Source organism: Cavia porcellus, unplaced genomic scaffold, assembly GCF_034190915.1.
Source record: "Cavia porcellus strain 051 isolate PalLab524CR breed Dunkin Hartley unplaced genomic scaffold, mCavPor4.1 scaffold_11, whole genome shotgun sequence".
Lineage (NCBI taxonomy): Eukaryota > Metazoa > Chordata > Mammalia > Rodentia > Caviidae > Cavia > Cavia porcellus.
In genome coordinates, this window is record NW_026947494.1 from 27,341,657 (window position 1) to 27,363,557 (window position 21,901).

A 21,901-nucleotide genomic window follows, 5' to 3' on the forward strand; every position below is an offset into this window, starting at 1 on the left:
TGGGTTCACTGAGTTCTTCTATAATAGGAGGCTTCTTTCACATTCATCTAAGTTTGCTGAGCTCTTTAAGGAGATCACTATTTCTTGACTTAGGGTACTTTTTATAATTATGCACACTTTTGTATATACACGTATACAAATACACATGTACAAATACACATATACATGTGTACATAAACATGTACTTTTGCAGAGAGGAGTCAATACTCCTCATTTTATCCTTTATGCGATCAGTGAAACAGAAATTTGAGAATCAGTGACATAGATCACGGCAGGTCGCACAGCATTTGTACAGTTTTTTGTCCCAAGCCCTGTTTATTGACAGGGGTAGGGCACCAGCTACATTGTGCATGGAGGTTTGTGCAGAAAAGTCACTCCCCTGGAAGAAAATGAAAAAATACCAATGTGCTCAACTACTACATAATCTTAGATCCAGAAAATATTAATTTTGTTTCTGAGATGAAAGATTCATTCATTTTGGATTAGGGAGTCAATTCAGTCTTTCCAGTTCCCAGCCGTCTCACATTATGTGTTTAAAAGGCAGACTTATATTTGTCCCTGAAACTATTTCTCCAGTTAGAGCCAGTATTGGAGACAGTGTTTCTACTCTGGCAGCCTCTCTGGCTTCTGCTCCCTGTAAATCTCACTTCTGGCCTTTACTCATTCTCCCTATTGTGTTTGGCACTTTCAAAACCCATTCACTGACTGATCCTTTAACAGTTGCCTCTGTCTTTGAGTGAAGCTCAACTTCATTCCCTGATGTTGTTGTTCAAATAAAAGCAATACTTGATTTTCCAGATGCAAAGGGTCTAATACAATAAGTAGAAGAAAAAAATCCCTCATTAAATTAAAAGTCAATTTATACTACCTGAGAGCCACAGAAAGACACAAATCCTCCCTTGTTCTATTTTTCTCTCCTTCTGACTTTCAGGCAATAATCTTTAATATGTTTATCCTCTTTTCTGCAATTCCCCTTCATGTTTTGAAAATAGGTTATTTATATTGCTTCTTTTTATAAAGAAAATGTTAATACTATCTTTTTGTTTCCTAAAATGAAGAATGATTTATGTCTTTTACAAACTCTTCTCTGCCAATAGTTTCTTTTTCTCTTACAATCGCATTATTTTATGATAGTTTCTGGTTAAAGATACATCCACTAAATAAAATGTGAGGAAATCTAAGATACAACATTCAGAGCTTTCAATATTTTTACATGCAAGTATTTATAGTAGAGTTACACAGTGTTCCATGGTTCATGTGTTGTTTCTTGTGATGCCTTTTGCTTTATTTTGGAGCTAAAAACTTTATTGATTTCTTATTCACTTTTAGGTATTTCTTAACCCTTTAGTCAAAGATTTTTGATACTGTCAAATTTTTTAACCCTTTGTCTCTCTACTCTAGTTTAGAATAATTTCTTCTTTCAGTACTAACCTGGAAATATTTTTTAGCTCTCTTCTGTCCTCTATATCATTTTTCTCAGATATCAGATTGCCTCTCTTGAATTTCACCTTGGTTTAAAAAGAGAAAGATGGCATGAGTAGCAAAATCTTTTGAGAATTTGTGTATCAGTAAACATTTTCTTTTATTCTTATTTGTAATAGCAATTTAGCTGGGTATAAAATTATAGTTTGGAGATGATTTTCCCCCAAAAACTTGATGTCACTGTAGCTTTTTATTATTATTAGACTCACTCTCATTTTTTACATTTCAATCTTACTTTCCTTTTCTCTATATTTAGAAGCTTCTGGTTTTTTTCTATCTTATTCATTGCACGAGTCATAATCTTTTCAGGAAAATAGCTCCTATTCCAAGTATAGGGAGAGCTGAGATGCCAAATGGAAGATTAAGGCAAGCCAAAGATAGATAACAGCAAAAATCACTAGCGATCTTAATCAAGGAGGACTGGCCAGGAGAGGTTTATCAGGTCTCAAAAGTTAGGGTCGCCCACTGAGGATAGGGGCATAGAGTAAACATGGTCTCTGCCAGACGAGCTACTGAAGGTAAAGAGACAGAGGGAACAAATGTCCAGGTTCTCCTCTTTCTTCTGACTGTATTCTCCCGCCTATGCCTTTTATTGGCTGCATCAGTCAGAAGTCAGCTGGCGCCCTGCAGGAGTCATCTTTTTCTGATGAAGAGCAAAGCAAAGCAGGTGAGGGGAAGAGTAGTGATGGCCAGGAATGAATTGGAGACCAATTGGGCAGGCATTTGGCTGACAGATGATCTGAAGTTTCACAGTGATGTTTCTTGATGTGGGTATTTTTTAAGCCTTTGTCTGAACACTTTGTTCAGTCTTTCTGGAACTTTTAAAATTATATGTTACTTTCTTCAGGTAATTCCCTCATTTTCTCTCTTATTTTCCAATTTTGTCTTTTAAAAAACTTTCTGTGAAATTAATTCAACTTTGTCTTCTAACTTGTCTATTTAATTTTTAATTTAAATTATCTTTTTTATTTCCTAGAATTTTCTCTTATTCATTGAGTGCCTCATTTTATTTTTATTTTTCAAAATAGCACTGTGACCTGTGTCTTAGGTACAAAAGTTTTGTTTTGAACTTACCTAAAGTTGAGATATTATTTTATAATTCATAGACTGTCATAACTTTTTGTTTAGTCTTTAAACTTTTTAAAGATAGTAAAATCCAGCAAAACAACACAGAACAAAGCTAATCAAAACAAAGCAGCAAAATTGGTACAGAACTTCAAAGCAGGATACGAGGAAAACAGCAATAGCTACCACAGTGTATCTAGTTATCTTTACAATAGTTGTTCATTCCATCAGGTATAGAAAATTCAAACCAAAAACAAAACAGAATATAGCCAGTCAAACAGAATATTGAATAAAGCAAAACAATTGGAACAAAGCAAAGCAGTAGAACAATACTGGACTCCAAAGACAAGATAGAAGGAAATTCCCCATATTTACTATATTGCACACTGTCATCCTCCCAAGAGATGCTCAGATCGCTGGCCCTAGGCCTGCAAAATCAACCAGACAATACAAGCATTGAGTTGCTTTATGTACATTAGTTGATATCAACTCAGCCTGTCCTCTGAACTAGAGGGTTGTTTACAGTGGGGAAGGTGTTTGATTCTCAGCCCACATGCCTGTAGGCACATGGGAGGTAGTGACTTTTCTCTTCCTGGAAGCCACATGGTTTGCATGGCTGACCACAAAGGCTGGCTGGTTGGCTTCTTGTTGGGTCCTCCCAGTCCCAGCATCGGACTGTCACAACTTAAGTGGAGTTAAGGTGGAATTCTATCTTCAGGCACACAAAACAAAGTTCCTGCTATTTTACATTTGTTGAGAGAAAATTGTTCTCCCCCTCCTCACCCTCCTCTTTCCTTTTCCTCCTCTTCTTTCTTCCCTTCCTCATCTTTTCCTCCTTCACTTTTTTTCATTCTCTTCTACTTCCAGTATCACTCAGTTCTTTCAAGTTCATCTGTTCCTAGTCCTCTGTGTTTCATCTTAGAAACCTTTCTTACCGTTTTGGTCATCTAGGGTAGTCTTTTATATTTAGAAGCTCGATGCATTTGGGTGGAACTTGTTAAGTAGGATTTTATGGTAGGAAAATAAGGTGTCAAGTCAGCCTTTCTCAAATGATGACACCAAATACACAACTATTTGAAGGTTGTTTCTTTGAGGTTGGTCAGTTCACTAGAGAATTCTCCACTGCACCTTGTCAAGGGTCGTAACCTGTCCTACATTCCGGAAGCCCAGGGAAGGGGAGCCTTACTTTCAGGGTTACAGACCTACCACTTATACCTCATTTTCAATTTAATGTTTCCCCCAATCGTCATCAGTGCTGGTCAACCTACTCTTCAGATATTCTCTGCTTCTACAGCTTCAGTTCAGTCGGTAGCGTTCCTGTTCTGCCTGAGTGGGGAGAGGGAAATTCTCTGAACAAGTTTGGAGAAGGGGTCTAGGTTTTCAAATATTCCTAATGCAGACTTTGAAGTAATCTTGCTATATTCAACCCTATCACACTCGCACTTCCAGAGACAGCTGGTGTCTCCAGCTATAGTCTGGGAACTGGCATGGCTCTTCTTGCTGAGCCCCTCTGCCACCTTCCTGTGCACGCTTTAGCTTTGGATTCTCAGGCTACTGAATTAGTCCTCTGTCCCACTTTCAGATCTTCACTCATGTTTCTCATGTACTCTTTTCTCCACGTACTCTTCGGACTTGTAAATTTACAACTGAAAACTTTATTTATTATTTCAGAGGGGATTTTGGAGGGATTATGTGTTTAAACGGCTGTGATGTATCAGTCTCCCTGCATCATTGAATCTCAATACCATACAGATAGGTATTCAAATATGGGGGTGTCATCTTTTTTGGGGGAGTGAAAGGAGGGGGGATAATCTAGTTATATTCAAAGCAAGGAGGAAAGAAAAAGAAAGGAGAGAAATATACTTCATGCAAAATTCTCTAGTTCCTTTTGAACTTTGCATTTGGTTGCTGTTTCCTTTTAAAGGTTATTTTTTTCTTGATTTGTTAGCACAATGTTTTATTCTCTCACATGCACAGATATACCTGCCTTTGAAAACAACTGTACACAAGCAACATATGTTAATGATAGTTCATACAAAAAGGGATATTCTCTTTACATATCATCATATTGATATATAAAAATGAAAGATTATTTTACTTTATGTCTAGGGCTGTTTCCTGTAATGTAGCTCTCATGCTGGCTTCATGAAAAACTATTATTTTGTACATCTATGGGAATATCAGCTAACAATCTTGTTGCTTGTGCAAGTGCAGAATTTTAGGTATAAAGTAGACACTGCTTAAAAGCTCAACTCACTTTTAAGATTAACGTGGGTATTTATATGTTAATAGAGATGTTTGTGTCCTGGTAGGTTATTTTCAATTTATCATAATTCAGTGGTAATAGTTTTATTCTCTTTCTAGGTTCAGTTAGGTTTATTTTCTGAAGTAACATACTTTAGAAAGCAAGTAAAAAATGTTGGAGGACATAAACTTGTTAAGAGGACTTTAATAGGGGCCCAGTTTTCTTCAAGTGTACCTCTTGAAAAGAGTAGAGACCATCTTCTCTGAAGTGGACCCACCCTTCCTAATCTCCAGGGTGACAGAGAGCATCACTTTTCAGTGCCCTAAGAGAGAAGACAGAGTTCCTGGCTGTGGACTATCAGAGTGGATTTGGGCCAAGAAAGTCCTTGAGAAAAACACCAGCTTTTCTTCAACTCCACACTGATCACCAGTCTCTGGTGTATTCCTAAACACGCAAACCCCACTGTTGTAATTACAGGATAAGTAACTGCAGTGTTCTGTGTCCAGATCTGCAGTTTGTCCTTTGTCTTTCCAGGGCTTTCTCTGTTGTACAACCAGAGATTTGGACAACTATCTCCAGAGATTTTGTCATCCACAGGACTCTGTTAATACAAACCAAAAGAATAAGAGGCTGAATTTGGCATTATTTGGGAATGAAATTTATCATTTACTGAAAAATCGTAGTGTCATAATCACACACACACACAATTTTAGAAGAATTTTATTACACTCGAGTACCTGCTATTTATAACATCAGAACAGTCTCTTAAAATTTTCACTATTCTCTCTTTAAAATACAGAGCACCATCATTTCTTCAATTCCAAACTATTCATCATTCTCTGGTGTGTAACTGAACATGCAAACACCACTTTTGTATACACAAATTAAGTAACTGCGATGGTCTGTGTTCCATCTGCATTTGAAAAGACACAGCTACATGTGTAGTTTTGCAAATGTGGAATTAGAGCCTAGTTTTAGAAAGTGGATCAGGATTGCAGGGATGGTTATTTGGGGGTTTTGTTTTAGTGAAAATAATGTATTGTAACCTATTTTTTAAATGAAATAATGCTGCAACCTTAGTACCTTGGCTTGTCAAATCCAGTTTCATACTTCTCAATACAACTTCTGTTCTTGACTTGGGGTAGAATTTGGTAAACGTTGTTTTTATTTCTAACCAAGTATTCTGAGCAAGGGTGATTTTATAACCTGGAATATTTGCTGTTTTGAGGTTAGCAGGCCACCCATAGCTTGTTTTCTCTCCTTATTTAAAAATTGAAAAATCTAACTAATTAAGCAAATATTTCAGCGGGTGTCTGATGCACAGCAGTATTGTCAGGAAGGCAGGCAGCACACCAGGCATTCCCTGGATCCCAGGTCTCCTTCTGGCTCTCAACAATGAAACGTGATGCTGGTGAGCATGCAGTTTATCAGCCAGGGTATTTGAACAGAGACGGGGCTTAAACATAATTGTTTAAAGAAACCAGAGCTTACATTTTGGAAAGCCCAAAGTGTTGGAAAAAACATTCTAGGCAATTTCCATAAATGAAGGGAGAGACCCAGAGATAAAGCTGTTGAAACCAGTTTGTATTTTGACACTTATTTTGCACAGAAGCTACGCAGGAGATCACATGGGCTGAAAAGTTATCAGATCATCAATAGTCTTGGCAGGACGTTTCACCCCTTTTGTCTCCTGAAATGTCAGTTATTTGGAACTGTATACTCTTACTAGAAATTTAAGAAGTTAGCTATCTAGTCAAATTTAATGAAAGAAAAAAAATTCTTTCAATTTCAAACTGTATTTGCTCACTTTAGTGAGGTGGTGCACAGACAAATGTTCTCCTAGAGCTGCATCAGGAGGGGCTCCCTGCTTCCCTCCTTTGGCCTTACCCCCAAAGCCAAACAGGGGATAATTTGTCCAAATGAAAAGGCCCTTTCAAACACTGGAGAGCTTAACAAATTGTATTTGAGAGAATAAAAGCAAACTACAAGTTGACTTTTAACAATAGGAGAATCCATGTCAACATATTAATAAGATTAGTTTTATTAGGAAAATGTAACCAGGGAGATGGAGGCACTGCAAAGGATTCTTTTCAGCTAAAAAATATTGGCTAGCTATTGAAACATACTTAGATAAGATGCATTGAAATTTTAAAAAAATTCCACATCAGTTTCACTTTTTGAGATAAAGGGGAAAATTGCTTTAAATTGTCTAGCCCTGTAAATTTTAAGTCACTTCACTTGTATTAACTTAGAATGCTTGAAGATTTTAGAAATGTCCTGATCAAAGTATTTTTGTTTGATTATAAATAAGTTTCCGCTTGTGTGTAATTGTCATATATTTAAAGATGTGACTTGATTAAATACAAAAAATGCTGTTGCATTGGTATAATCTGAAAACAGCAAAGAATCACAGCACTTATGAAAAGGGATTCTTCTAAGCAATAAATTTAATTTGTCTTTTCAGAAGATGGTCACTATTTTGTTGTTATTATGTGTGATGATGCAATTAATTTGAGTTAGAAGGACATTTTACAATAATGGTGACAATATACTCAAGTATGCGTGACGAAAATAACAATGCAGCATGAAAATAGGTTTTACAATTGAAAAGCTAAACTATCGCTCTTCTTTTCCTGTCACTGTGTGGAAGATGACAGCTCAGATGCCTTTTGTCTGCCTGTCTTACCCTGGGTAGCTCATGTCTCAGCATCCTTTTCTGTTACTTAGTGAGGAACTCACACAAAGCTATGAAAGTGTGGCAGATTAGCTTTACCAAGACACTGCATTTAAAGGAAAAAAAAGCTTAAAGTAAATGAATCTGGAGGTGGTATGGTGGTCAAGCAGAGGACATGAGTGACCTTCGGGTGCCAGGGTTTCCTCTTCTTGAAGAGCTCCACTTATTTATGTCTAGTTGGATCACTAACTGGCTGGAGCCACATAGTTGCTTTCACAACTTGAACTCTGTTATGTGAAAGTTTGCCTTTATCTCATACAGCAGCAGCACACTAACTTTGCAGTTCCAGTCATTTGACAGGAACCGAGAGGGGAAGCCCCTGTAGTCAGCCTACCAGCTCGGTGGAAGGGAAGTGCCAGCGTTCCTGGCCACTGCACTAACAGAGGACTCTGGTGCTGGGTGCTGACTGCAGCCACATGTTTCTAGTCTTAGGGCAGAGCTCTACTTCCTGGGCCCTGCCGGAGAATTTGATATCCATGTGGGTAGATGTGGTTAAGGAATCCAAGGCACTGGATCAATAAATACTAATTGATGGGCATTAAAACAATTGATAAGCTCAGGGCATCTCACCTTGTGTTTCAGAGACTTTAACCTGTTAAATGGAGAAAATCACACCGAGTTACTCCAGGAAGCTAGGAAGTGATCAGAAAGTGTTTTATGAGCTGAACTACATTAAGTGGTAGTTTCTTCCTCTTCCCCAAACAACTCCAGCCTCTGATAGCAGAACATCCATCCTCAAAGCCCTGCGAGCAGAGTATGATAGTTTTGAATGACACCCTCCCTGGGATCCAGCCAACTGCTAAAAGAGATGACCTAGAATAACATATTGCTGAGGACGCAATCCTCTTACTGGTTATGAAATTTGAAAATAGTTTTCATTTTAGGAAATTATTTTGGCTTAGTCTTTTAAATTCTGATATTTCCCTCAGCCCTGGAGCCAACTTGCCTCATTTCATAAAGATCTAAAAATTTTGACCCCACTGCCTGGGGGTAGGGAGTTTTGGAGGTGGGGATTTTGATAAACAATTTGACCTTTGGTATTAATTTGAAGATCTTTACTAATTTTCTTTTTTACTCAGCTACAGCCATCTAGAGTAGTTACTAAGTCACTGGAATCAGTAGCTGTATTTCTACCTTATCCTAAAGATCTGAATGAAATTTAATTTCTTAATTAACAACCCTACATCAGATTGGTATGCTAATTGGCCCATTGTAGCCACATGAATTGCATTCATTTAATCTAAGGGTATTTTTCCATTTCTGTCTCAGTGATGACATGTGTTTATGACTATCACATGTCCAAGAATTTCTCTCATTGGGTGGATGTTGTATTCTATTTATTTGATGTCCTCTAAGTGCATATATATTTTTGCTGATCTCTTGACTCCTGTATCACTGTGCATATATTATTAAGCTTGTAGATGATTGTTGGTTGAACCTCTGTGCGTGCCAGCAAGCACTTACTGAGCCCCTCTTTTGAATATTGTGCTAGATGCTATGAGGATAATTTAACAGCTAGGTACATGGTTTCTGTTGGGAAAGAATAGATGGGTACAGAGGAGCTTCTTAAGTGAGACAAACACAAGGAATACAAGCTTAGAAGTAAAAACACGTTAGACACATTTAGGGAGTGGTAAAACAACCCAGCCTGAATGGAGGGATTCCTTAGAGTAATTTGGAAAGATTTCTTTCTTCTTTCTTTAAAATTTGCTCTTCACTAGGCTGTCAATGCACCACAGCCTGCAAGTTCTCTACCTATATAGCTGTGTTTCTCTTAGTCCTCTTTTCCACCTTCTGCACACATATTAGTGCTTTCCAAGATTCTTCCACAGGCTGTCTTCTGTCTAAATGCTATTTCTGGGCAGTGAATTTACTCACCTACATGAGATGATCAGCTCTGTGTGGACACCACCTGACTTTCTATCCCTGAATCCAACCTTCCTCCTGAGCAGTGGTTCACTTCTAATTTTCCATGGGCGCCTCTGCCTGAATGATTCCGTCTCTCTCTCCGCTCTCCTTCCTGAGGACTGTTGCGTTCAGCCTTCTGGGATCAAGGATAAGGAAGTCAAGGAGGATGGGTGTCTGGGCCCAGAGAGCTTGCCCCATGCCCTGAAGACTATAGAAATTCTAGGGGATTGTAGTAAAAAAATATGATTTCCAAGACTTTTGAGAGTAAAGCAGTTCCTGGCAGCAATAACTACTATCCAAAAATCATAGCCAAGACCTCAATATGAAGTAGGTATTATTCAGGCGTGTGTGTGTATGTGTGTGTGTGTGTGTGTGTGTGTGTGTGTGTGTGTGTGTGTAAGCCTTTAGAATGTCTGTTGAAAGCTAGGAACTCTTTCACAGAAAAATACCTATAAACGTATATACATAAAGTTTCAAGGGCCTTCTGGACCCTCGGAAACCCATTTAGGTACTCGAAGAATCCATGAATCCTAGGCTAATAGCACTTGATTTGGCACATTAAAAGGGTCCCTGGAGATTAACTAAATTATACTAAATGCTCCCTTCCTATTGGAAAATAGAGATACAAAATTAAATAAGAACTATTTATAGCATTACTGAAACTCTCTAGTGTTACTAAAGTTATTTGTTGCTACTCTATAGAAATACATTTTATTTTTGCGTACCAATGTTGTAGTATTTCCTTTTTTTAGATTGGTATATTTACTGGTGATACATTATCACAGGATCTTCTGTTTTTTCCAGTCTGCATTTAAGACCATTTAGTGAATATTTCATTTTAAATATCACACTCATTACTTCTAGAATTTCTACTTGTTCTTGTTTTAGAGCTTTTTTTCTGCTGAAATTACTGGTCTGTTCAATCTTTTTTCCTTTAAGTTATTAAACATCTTTGTACTAAGTGCTTGTCTGCTAATTCCAAAATTTGGATCATTAGGGTCACTTTCTAGTCATCTTTTTAAACCATAGGTCACATCCCTAGCCCTATCTGTCTAGTATTTTTAAATATTATACTGAATATTATGAATGGATGATATATTATAGAGATTATATTCAGTTATGTTTCTTTGAAGTGTTAATTTTTATTCTAATAGGCGGTTAAGTTACTGATTCCTATGAGTGCTTGGAAATTTGGTTTAGCTTTTCCTATTGGTGGCACTCTTTTGGTTTTTACTATTAGGATGAATCCTTACTCTTTGGACAAAGCCTTTATTCTTAAGGTGTCAAGGGTTCTCTAGTCTGTCCATTGTGGTGGTATACAAACTCTAAAATCTTATTTGCTAAGGTCATAGTTCAAATGTTCCCCAGATTTTTCAGTTTTTCAGGTGTCTACTGGACTTCTTGGAGTCTTCCTTGGGCATGTGCAGTTTGGGATCTGGATAAAGAACATAGAAGTTTATAGACATAATTAGGTGCTCCCTTCTCTTGGGTTCTCCTTTCCCCAGGGTTCACTCCCTAAATTCCTGCTGTCAATATTGGCTCATAATTGCATCTTGACCTCTAAAGCCAAAGAGGCTTGTGCTTTTCTTGTTGAGTTTTAGCTGCCTGATGCCTCTTGGGCCAGGTATATTCCTTGGGGGAAAGTCATAAATATTTAGTACCATATGATATAGCTCTTTTTCATGGGTTAAATCTTCTTCAGCTATGGTCTGATTTTAGTCATCTAATAGTCTTTCAAATAGTATTTTTTAAAAAAATGTGCCCACAGTATGTAATTGTTACTTGAGAAATAGACTAGTACAAGGTGTTTTGCCACTACTAGAAATCTCTTTTCAAATACTGTTATTGCACTCATAAATTGACAGTAATTCTTTAACTTCTTCCATAAAGTATTCAAAATGTGAGAAATCAAGATTCATATGAGTGATATGAGAATTTAGTTAGTGTAGTTTGGTAGAAAACTTGATGGAAAAGATTTCTCAACAAAATTGAATTCATTCATTTACTGATTGAGATTGTTAGTTTCATTAAGAGCTTCCCTGTATTGGTCTGGAAGTCCTTCCATTAGCGGTAGCCCTGAGCCAATTTTATAGCAGTCTTAGCCAGTGAAGAGCTAAGGAGCCTTTGAATGGCTAGACATATACTTCATTAATCATGGAGTCTTTCAAGTACTCACTTAGAACCAAGTTATCTTTTTGTGCTGCTGTTGTCATTGCTGAGAGGGTATATTTGTCCACATTCTTGTTGCCTAGACCAACTATCTGACACCTGCAAGTTAAATGAGAGAATGTTTTATTTGATTTATGGTTCAGAAGATTCAGCCAGTGGTTATCTGGCTCCAAGGCAGAAACGTCATAATGGAAGGGTATGCTGAAGTGAAGCTGCTTAGTTCATGATGCCTGGGAAACAGAGCAGGCGAGCAGCACCACCAGAGAAGAAGAGGCCAGGGATTACGTTTAGATTTCAAGGTCATGCCTAGTCACTTACCCAGACACACCCAGAAGTGTGCTTTCCCCATTCTCTAGGCAGCTCTCGAGCTAATCAAACACTAAAGCTTACAGTCACAGCATAAGACTTTCTACCCTGCCCAGGCCAACCTCAAACTCCTGACCTCAAGTAATGCTTTTACCTCAGCCTCCTGAGTAGCTGGGACTACAAATTCATATTATAGTTCCCAGCTTACCTTTGTTTTATTATTTATATATTTATATATTTATTGTGGGGCAGAGCTCAAACCCAGTGTGAGGCAAACACTCCATCTCTGATCTAAACCACCAAGCCTACCTTTATTTTAAGTAGTGTTATAACAACCTTTCCCATCTCTCCCCTGCAGCTTATAGAACATTAGTATTAGCCAACTCCTAGGGAAAAAAATGTAGCTATGCATCAAGGGGCATATCTATTGGCAGAGTATCTACGCAAATAAAGGTGTAAAATAGACGAATGAATGAAGTCATGCAAGTTTGCATAAGCGCACTTGCAGAAGAGTAGGGGAACTGGGTGGTTGACAGATGACTTCAGCAAGAGCAATTTTGAGTGGCTCACAGAAAGTTGATTTTTCTGTTAGCTTCCTGGGAGGATATAGAAGATGCACTTAAGGAAAATGAAAGGGAATCTAATAAAAGCACTAGTTGCAAAGGTATGTGTGTAGTTAAAGAATACCAGTAAAGAATGGCAGAGAGCTATAGGGCTTGAAAAATGATGAAGCATTATCTTCCCTAGACTGAAAGGAGCAAGAGGGTGGATAGGTTACCAAACCCATGAACCCCAAGGTACAGAGAGGAGCTCTCTCTGTGGCCACTATGAAAGAGCACATCCCAACATTTTGACTTTGACCTCCTTCCACTGTCCGTATCCTCTTTTGGCCTGTTCTCCTTTTTCTTCCCATGTACTTCCATCACAACCTAGCAGAGAATTCATGGTGCCTGCTGCCAGAATCTGTTCTTTTCCTGTTGAGTTTTGATTTGTATCTCTTCCCACCTCAACATCTTTCCTTTGCAGGGACACAGACTCTTGGTAAGAGAGGCTGGTATATGTCTTGTGGGAGCTGGCTCACTAACTTTACAGAAGCCAGATGCTGGTGGTGTGTCAAGACCAAAGACAAATATTACTTACTCGCTCATCTGAAAGCCAGGGACAATTAATGTCATCATTCATGTACCTTCTCAAGCCTTTGAGTGGGATGGGTGACGAGAAGCCACTCAGGGGCTCCTTGGAGGAGCCACAAAGAGGACTGCGTGGGCTCTGCTTTGGAACTTGGTGGACATGGAGCATGAGGAATGACATGTTGATTCCCCAGTGCTCACACAAGGAATTCAGATATCTGATATATTTGCCCTCTGAATGCATGTCACATATGTCATGTGTTCACAGGTGAGGCTTTCCAGAGCTGGTTGAATCTAATGTGTGTGATACTTGGATTAAGTGTGTGTGGTACTTAGCCCATGATTGGAATTAGTATAATTCTCGGTGTGGCTGAGTGGACTTACTGGAGACAGAAGTCCTACTTGGCGTGGATGGCACTACCCAAAAGGACGGGATAAGAGGAGAGGGCAAACCAGCCTCTTGTTGATTTGCTGCCTCCTGCCTGCTCTGCCATGGACTGTTTCTCCTCTGTGATATCCCTGTGCCATGCCACGATGTCTTGGAGACAGCTGAATATGGACTGAAACCTCTGCAAACTGGAAAGTGAAAATAAACCTTCCCTCCTTTAACTATGGGTGTCAGATATTTTGTCTCAACAATGGGAAAAAAATAATCAAGACAGTTACCATCTGTTTAGAGGGTAGAACTCATGTGTGAAGTATTCATCAAATGCAGACTATACTTCGACCTCTGGACTGCCCACACAGTATTCTCACCACTTTTGCTACACGCAGTCTCCAGTGGCTGAAGAGAGCTGGAGAGATTTTATTTTCAGGATCTTACTGCACAAGATGCTGTTGCCATTTGTGGTTACAAATGCATTTCTTCTCTTACCTGTTCTCCATTGAAATTTGGCTTTTCCCCTTCTGCCCTTCAGCTGAATGAGAGATTAAAGGGCATCCTTTTCAAAGGACTCTTGAGGAATTCTACTCAGTTCTACTCAACCTTCTCAGTTTCCCTCATTTACATTGAGAACCATTGGTTTGTGTAATGAAGACAGAACTACTGTGAGATGTTCTTGAGTTCGTGTAGCTACTGCAGGCAAATCTCTGGGCCAGCTTAGTCCGGTATTGACCTTTGGTAGCTTCCCTTAAGCAAATGAGGGAAAGCTTTACAGGATCTCCCTGATACCCCCACTTTACAGATCAGGCTAACTTTATACAACAGCCAAAGCATCAGCATTCTTTACTTTCTTGTTTGGAACACAGTACTGAGATCTCATCTAAAAATGAGTTTGCTTTCCCAGAGAGCAGTGAGAAAGATGCTATTTATTGTCACAAATAGGAATCATGTCAGGAATGCTAACTCTTTATGCTTAGTTAAAAATAAAAAAAAACTATTTCTTCCATGATAGAGGTCTTTGAAGAAGTGAATTAGGAAATGTAGCTTTCATGTGCTATTTGAGCATTGACGGGGGTCCATGTGATGATTTCCACGGACCCAGCCTATCCATGTGCCCATATGGAGTTGTGGTATATATTGAAAAGCTGTCTAGTACAAATTGAAAAGCATTCTTATTTTAATTCAGTTTGTTTAGCGTCTAGCAGAAGCATGGCTGCACTTGGGAATTAATTAAGACTTAGGGCTAGTAAGGAATGACTTTCCAGCTAAAAAGGTTGCTAAATACTTGACAAGTGTTTTAGATGGAGGGATCCTAGTTTCTGTGACTGCTTGCAACAGCACAATCTGTGTCCATTCAGGACTTTGAGGTTTAAGTGCTATTCAGTCCAGAAGCAAAGAACAGATGACCTGGATCTTTTCAGCTTAGAGGTCCAGTGGAAAGTGCTCTTAAGACAACTTAATACTGTTTTTTTCCCTCCTGGTTGTCTCCCCCTTAATTTGCACCTCCAATTTTCAGGATCTACAATGTGCTAACGGGCTTTCCTCCTATTAAAAAACATGCGAATGTGAGAATGTTCTCCTCCAGAAAAAATGCTCTTAGGGTTTTGCTTTCTGACCCAGACCCTATGAGGTAGGTGTTGAAACTTCCTCCATAGCACAGTGGGGAGGCAGTGAGTCTCTTCAGAGCCAGCAGCTCTCATGCTAATTTTGGTAAGAAAGGGAGACACTCAGCTACTCTGAGAGAAAAGAAGACAAATGTTTGCAAATCAAAATGGAATGAGTTTCAGACCTGGGCATGTGTTCAGAGCCATCTTCTATCATGGCACCTGTTAAAACAAAGTAGTACTAGTCAGTTAATCATCCTTCCCATCCTGGATTGTAGAAGACCTACCAAAGAGGCAGGAAGGGGAAGGTCCAGACGGGGGTGGTGCTGGCGTGGATGGCCACTGCTTCAGGTGGTTGTGGGTTAGGATTCTGAGAAGAGACAAGAGGAGAAGGAAGAGAGGTGAACAAGTGAGACCCCAAATGTTGTACTTGATCGTTTTACCAGGGTCATCATAGGTGCCCCAGGATCCAGGGGCTGCAGAACATGACGTGCAAGAACAGAGTGCAGGAAGACTGAGGGAGTTGTCACTTTGGGTCATTAGGTATGGCAGGGATTAAACTAGAGTTCCTCTAAGGCACCTGCAGCCCCCTACTCCACAACTCTGATTCCATGTCTTCTCTCTGTAACAAGGTGGTTACAATTATCAGTGAGGAGTTAGATCTTTTGAAAAAACATTATTGTGGCTTGAGAATTACAAGCTAAAATATACTTATTAAAATTCATCAGCATGTGGGCTTTCTCAAGCTGTGCTGACTTCATGGCCTAGGTAAAAATTTCATATTCCTTCAGAAAACTGAATTAGCATGCAGAAAATTATGCTTGACTAGTAGACATTATTTCTACATCATTCTTTGTCTAAGAAAATAATAACTCTGAGAAATAAGATTGACAGTTAAGAGTAAGACACAATTTCTATTAGGTGATTTTCTGGTCCCAGGAACTGCTCAGGCGTTTTACATGCGTTAGTTCATTTAAACCCCAGAAAAACTCTAGAGTGGGAGTTGGCTCTCAACCCTTAGCTAGCAGAAGAGGAAACTGAATACTGGAATGATTAAGTTCTGTGTCAGGTCTATGACTGAGCTGTGGATCCAGCTAACTAACTCTGAGCTTTCATGTGAACTAGCACATTTCCCCCTACCCCGCTTTCTCTGGGGGTCAGCAGGATTGACCAGCTTGAGCTATGCCCATCATATTGGGCAGGATTGTGATCTTCACAATGGGGAAGTAAGAGATCTGCCTGGGCATCAGAGCAAGAATGGGAAGTCTTAGTTTTCATCTAGAGTAAAATGGGTCAACAAGATATATTATACCTGTAATTGTCACTTATTTTCTGAATGCTGCTGTTAGGAACTAAAAGCTAATAATTACATTTATAATTATCTACTTCTAGACAATTGCAACAGTTGGTGAGGATTCTATCAGATGCTGTTAGAAGTCTTTTAGATTTATCAAGTCATTTAAGTCTGACTGCTATCAATGAGAGATAGCTTTTTGTCACTTACCAGGTAGGGAAACTGAGGCTTAATTGGTGCAGAAACACAGCTAGGAAGTGGCAGAACTGAAAAGGAGGCCTAGTTCTTTAGCCATATTCTAACCTGCTTTTCAGGACTGGCGTTTGACAAATCTGAGACATTTGCATCTGTAACAGGATCAGGACCCACTGTCCTTAGGGATCACAGCAGTGCAAGCTGCCTTTCTTTGAGCCTGCATTGGAGCCAGGCATCACAGGTCAATCGTGGCTCTGAGGACAGGGTGGATTTCTAAGAGGGCAAAGGTCATGCCTCACACAAGAGCCTCAGGATAGTGCCCCAGGAAATAAGTGCCCAGCTCATTCTGCTGCCTTTGCATCTTCTGTGCCCTGAAACAGGAAGGTGTGGATTTATTTTTGTATTTTTTACATGGAGATGGTAAATTACTCAATATTCCAAGATTGGGTTTGTGTACTGCATGTCCAGTGGAGGTTATAATGTGTTCAGATGTGGTTTTAGGACCTATCCTTGTTATCTAGTTATAAAGTGGAGCAAAGTGATCAAGTGCCTGCTGACCATAGCCTGGGTTCTTCAGTACAGAGGAGCCTGCTGGTACCAAAGAACCTGTGTTTTCTTAGCTCTCTGCCCAGTGGCTCGGCTCTGCCCTGCCCTCCTCCTACAGGCTCGAAAAACATTTGGAGCGCTTAACGAAGCTGCCTATCATGATGTGTCTTCACTCACATGGCCCTGCCTATGGCCCATGGAGTATTTTCGGCACCCCTTTCCCCAAGATCTCTGCAACACTCAGTTCAGCTTTTGCCATTGTGTTTAAAGCCTCTTTTGCCCATCTTTCTTTGACTCATAGTATTGACTGCTTTCTTTTCTTTTTCTGTATCCTGAACAGACCTCTAACACAGCACGTGACATGCTAGAGTCTATAGACTAAATGGTCAAAATGATCATAATGCTGTTTGGCTTGTGTTTGTTGAACACTTTTGTGCTGGGCATGATGTATCAAGCAATTTATGGTCCCATGTCACGTGACTCTTGTTACCTCCTCTTAAAGCAGGCCCTACTCTGATGGTCTGTATAAAGATGAAGGAAAGGGAAAGAAAGTCTATGTGACTAAGCCACTTTCCCTAGCTCACTCTGGTGGTGTTTCTGTTAATGAAACTATATTTCTGTAAGGCAAGACCACCTTTCTAAGCCAAAGCCCAATGGGATGTACCAATGCACAAGCCTGTCTTCCCTTCCTGTCTTTAGAGTTGACAGAGGTGTGGAAAGAGAAATAGAGATGTTATTGTTGACACTGGAGAGGATTTAAGTACTTGCCTAGCCAGCAGGCAAAAATCAGTGTCCACTTTTCTTTGCATTTTAACACATGTGTGCTAATGGGCTGCTTGACAATCATTGGGTGGGAATGCATGGACACTTCCCTTTTAGTGTGTTCTACATTTAGGGAATGGAGAGATTATGGGGGATGTTCAAGACAGATAAGACTTTGAGGCAGAGGTAGATTTATCTTGACTTGCAGTAAAGTCATGGGGAAGAAGGGTATCTCTGCATAGGGAACTATGGGAAAAAGCTGGAATAATTAACCTGGTCAGCATGTAGTTTTCTTGCCTTCTGTAATATATTGTCTGTTCTCAAAGTTCCCAAACTGGGAAGAGGTTTTCTTCACTCAGCCTTTGCAAGAAAACAATGGCTTGTTAGTTGCCCACCCTGCCAGCCCTCTCAGACCACTTGTGAACCTTGGTGCTTGCTTCTTAACTCATGAACATGAGTAATGTTTTGCTGTTCAGATTCACTCAACTGGGGTTTCCTTTTCAGGTGAACATGTTTGTTGAAGGCTTCCACGATGCCATCCTTCTCTACGTCCTGGCTTTGCATGAAGTTCTCAGAGCTGGTTACAGCAAGAGGGATGGAGGGAAGATTATCCAGCAGACTTGGAACAGGACATTTGAAGGTAGGGATTTAGACCACAGGATGACAGCTCTGTGGCTGATGGAGCTGCTTCTTCTGTAGTGGTTTTCCTCTGATAAAGCTATCGAATCTTTCCAGGGTCTTGCTTTTCCTACTTTTAAGGGATAGATAATAAATGAAGACCAAATTTATGTGCGTTGTAAAGCCCCCCTGACATAGGAAATGTTTCCTTCTGATTATTTAGCTAACAACCCTGTGCTTCTTAAATTTACATTTAACACAAACCTCATGCACAGCAACAATCAATTTCTGAAGAGATCTGTGACTGGCTTTAAAGAAAGTGTTAATTCCAGATAAGCATTCCTTTGGCCAGACTATGTTGGTTTTTGTGAAACTCAGAAGACTTTCTCTGGCATGGTTAAACCTGGTGGTTCAAGACAGTTAGCAGGTTAGGTTTGCCCTGCTGCTCTCACTGCCTGTATTTTTTTGTACTGGGAATTGAGCTTAGTACCTTGTGCTTGTCAGGCATCACCCCCTTTTAAAATGATGCATGTTTATGGTTGCTTTCTTAAGAACAAAGAAGTATAAGACCAACAACAGCCTATAATCTTATTGCTCAAGCAACTTCTATTGACATTTAAAAATTATACAGACAAGGCTACTTTTTTGTTGGTTGTTGTTTTGTTTTTTGAGACAGGGTCTCACTATGCAGTCCAGTCTGGCCTTGAACTCCTGGTGATCCTTCTGCCTCAGCCTCCCAAATATTAAGATTGCAGATGTGTGCTAACACATCTGGCAAGACTATCCTTGGGTAGAAAATTAAAGCAGTATAAAAGTGTAACAAATGAAAAATGAAGGCTTTTCTTTGCATTTTAGTCTTCTTCCCCCAACATTATCACTATTAACAATTTTCTATCTGACCCTGTTAAAAATATTTTATGCCTCTGCAGGCATGTAGGCATATTAATATCTTATATAGAGCTTTTATATAAAAGGGTCATACTGTGAATGCCATTTTTCATTTTAGGTTTTTAACTTGTATGTCATCAATTAAGAGAATTTTCTGTCTGAACACTTACCATGGGAGTTACCTACTGGTCCACCATATGGCTATTCAAGAATTTCTTTAACCCCCTTCAAATGGTGGATGCTTCAGTTGTTTCTAACTTTTGGTATTATTCAGTATGCTGTCATGAACCTTTTGCACCTTTTGGCGAGTTTTGTGAATATTTCCAACAGGGAACTTTTCTAGTCATGGAATTTCTTGGCCCAAAGTAAATTAGTGCTTTTTAAAGTGTAGTGGATATTGCAAATCTTTTCCAGAAAAGTCTGGAAATTTTTTTTGCCCACAATGTGTACAAGAGTAATTTCAGGCCTTCCTCTGACTTTCTTTGCTTTATGCATTTGATAAGGAGTCTGGACTTGTTTCCTGTCCCCTTACCAGCGCTCAGAACTAACAAGAGACTCACTAAGAAAGTGAGCTGATTCCTGTTGCCTGGCAAACATCAACTTTCTATTCATTCATTCATTCATTCATGTATTTATTGAGCACCTATTATGTGCCAGGCACTGTTCAAGGAACTGAGGATTCAGTGGTGAACTAAAGCTATTCCCTGAAACCAGTTCAGCTTACATGCAAGTTGGTGGGCCAGGCAGTAAACAAGTAGATTTGCCATTTCAGAGAATATAAAATAAAGCAGAATAGGGAGGTGAGAAAAAAGAGTGATGGGCGGGGAGGAATGGGACTGCCGATTTAGAGTACTCAGAAACATCTGAGTGGCCCCTGGATAGAGACCTGAGGGTGTGGGAAGAGTTACAGAGATGTTTAGGAGAGAGCACCGCCATTCCCCAGAGCCTGAACACCTCTGGTGGAAACTTGTCGCGCCTTCCATGGAGCCGGGGACTATATTTGATATAAGTATAAGGGCAGAGTGACAGGAATCAAAGCTGGAGAGATAGAGAGGCCAGAGCCTGTGAACCTAGAGGGAAGCCTTGCTAGGGCACTGAACTCCATCTAAAAGACTAGAGAGTCTCATGAGGATTTCTGGTGACATGTTGGAGTGCTTTGGAGAAAGCTGGTGGGCATCTTTGAGAGCCATTAACCCGGAATAGGGACCAGCATCCTAGCCGCTGACTTGTAATCACTGTCTGCTGAGCTTCTTTCTTCCCTTGTTTGGTGAGGCTGGGCTAGTTGGTGGCTGACAAACACTCTTTCTGTGCTGCCTCTTGCTTACTCTTTCTTTGAGCCCTTTCATGGATTGGAGTGGATGAAAGGTTTCGTGTCAAGAGCGAGCCCAGTCTGGCTTCCAGCCACTGCGATGCCTCCACTTGTCCTCGGTGTTTGGAAAGCGCAGTGAAGCCCCAGCTAGGGCTGTCTGGGCTGTAGCTGTGGGGGCTGTTGGTCGATTTCATTTCTCTTTATTTTTAGTGGATTCCATGCCATACTCAAAAACTAGAGTGACCTCTCTTTTACTGCAGATAGATAGTAAGTAAGATGTGGGGGATAGAGCCTCAGAGGTGATTTTCTTTCCTTTGACTGCTTCAGCTAAGGAGCAGGAACTAAGTAGGGTAACTTGGGGGGCATATTAGGACAAGGTCAAGTTTCCCAGAAGTTGTGCACAGTATACTGAGAAGCTGTGTGTGGGGACACAACCTTGGTCGGCCACATCCCACTTTTAGCTATTACTCACAACATGGTGTGGTCGTTTGTCCTTGGTCTTCTGACAGAAGGACAGGAGCCAGAGTTGGGGGTGCTGGAGGGCACCTGGAGCGAGGTTAAGGGAAGGGCAGGTACTCACAATGGCTGGAAGGTAGCTTTGTGTAGAGCCCAGCCATGGGCAAAATTTTCCCACAGGCTACCTTGGCACTTTCATCCTAGGGTCTGTTCTGCACGGCACTTGCAGTGAACCTGCAAGAAGCCAACTGTATGCTTCTGCCTAAAATTAGGATCTCATTTGTCCATATACAGTAAAGATAAAGATAATTGAAGCTAAGGTAGGTTTGGGTTTAAATGTTTTGGAGAGCCCATTTTATTTACTAAATGATAGTCTATCTGAGGGTAAGCCTAAAAAGACCCTTAGGATATCTTTAGGAAGAAAAGCCCTCACCATCCTACAGTTAAAAACAATTTTAATTTTAAGGGTCGCTGTAAGTGACCATTAAGCTGTCAGGGGAAAAATACCCTGGATGTTATTTGACAAATTTGGATTTTATTGCTATGAAACCTGTGATCATGTCTCAAGACTTTCAATAAATGGTCTGGGAGTTTCCTCCATGTGAGAGGTCAGAGTGACAAGGTAAATAGGGCTGTGGCTCAGACCTTGCTCTCCACTATGGGCAAATGGAAACGGGGGCGGGAAGTCTCATCACTTAGGTGCAGGAAAATTCTGCAGGCAGCCTGACAGTCTCACCTATGTCTGATACTCTCAGGTGAAGTCTCACTTTGCTAATCAGTCACCCTAGCTTCTCACCCCATTTCTTGG

General features: G+C 40.0%; 1 protein-coding gene across 5 annotated transcripts in view; it reads left to right on the forward strand.

Annotated features, from left to right (window-relative positions):
• Npr3 (natriuretic peptide receptor 3) overlaps nucleotides 1-21,901 on the forward strand; it is a 65,782-nt gene that overhangs the window by 31,600 nt on the left and 12,281 nt on the right. For all 5 annotated transcript variants that reach the window (XM_063258044.1, XM_023565267.2, XM_063258041.1 and 2 more), the window contains exon 4: nucleotides 18,327-18,462. In XM_063258044.1, coding sequence (XP_063114114.1) covers nucleotides 18,327-18,462 — 136 coding nt within the window. The remainder of the gene's footprint in view (nucleotides 1-18,326; nucleotides 18,463-21,901) is intronic.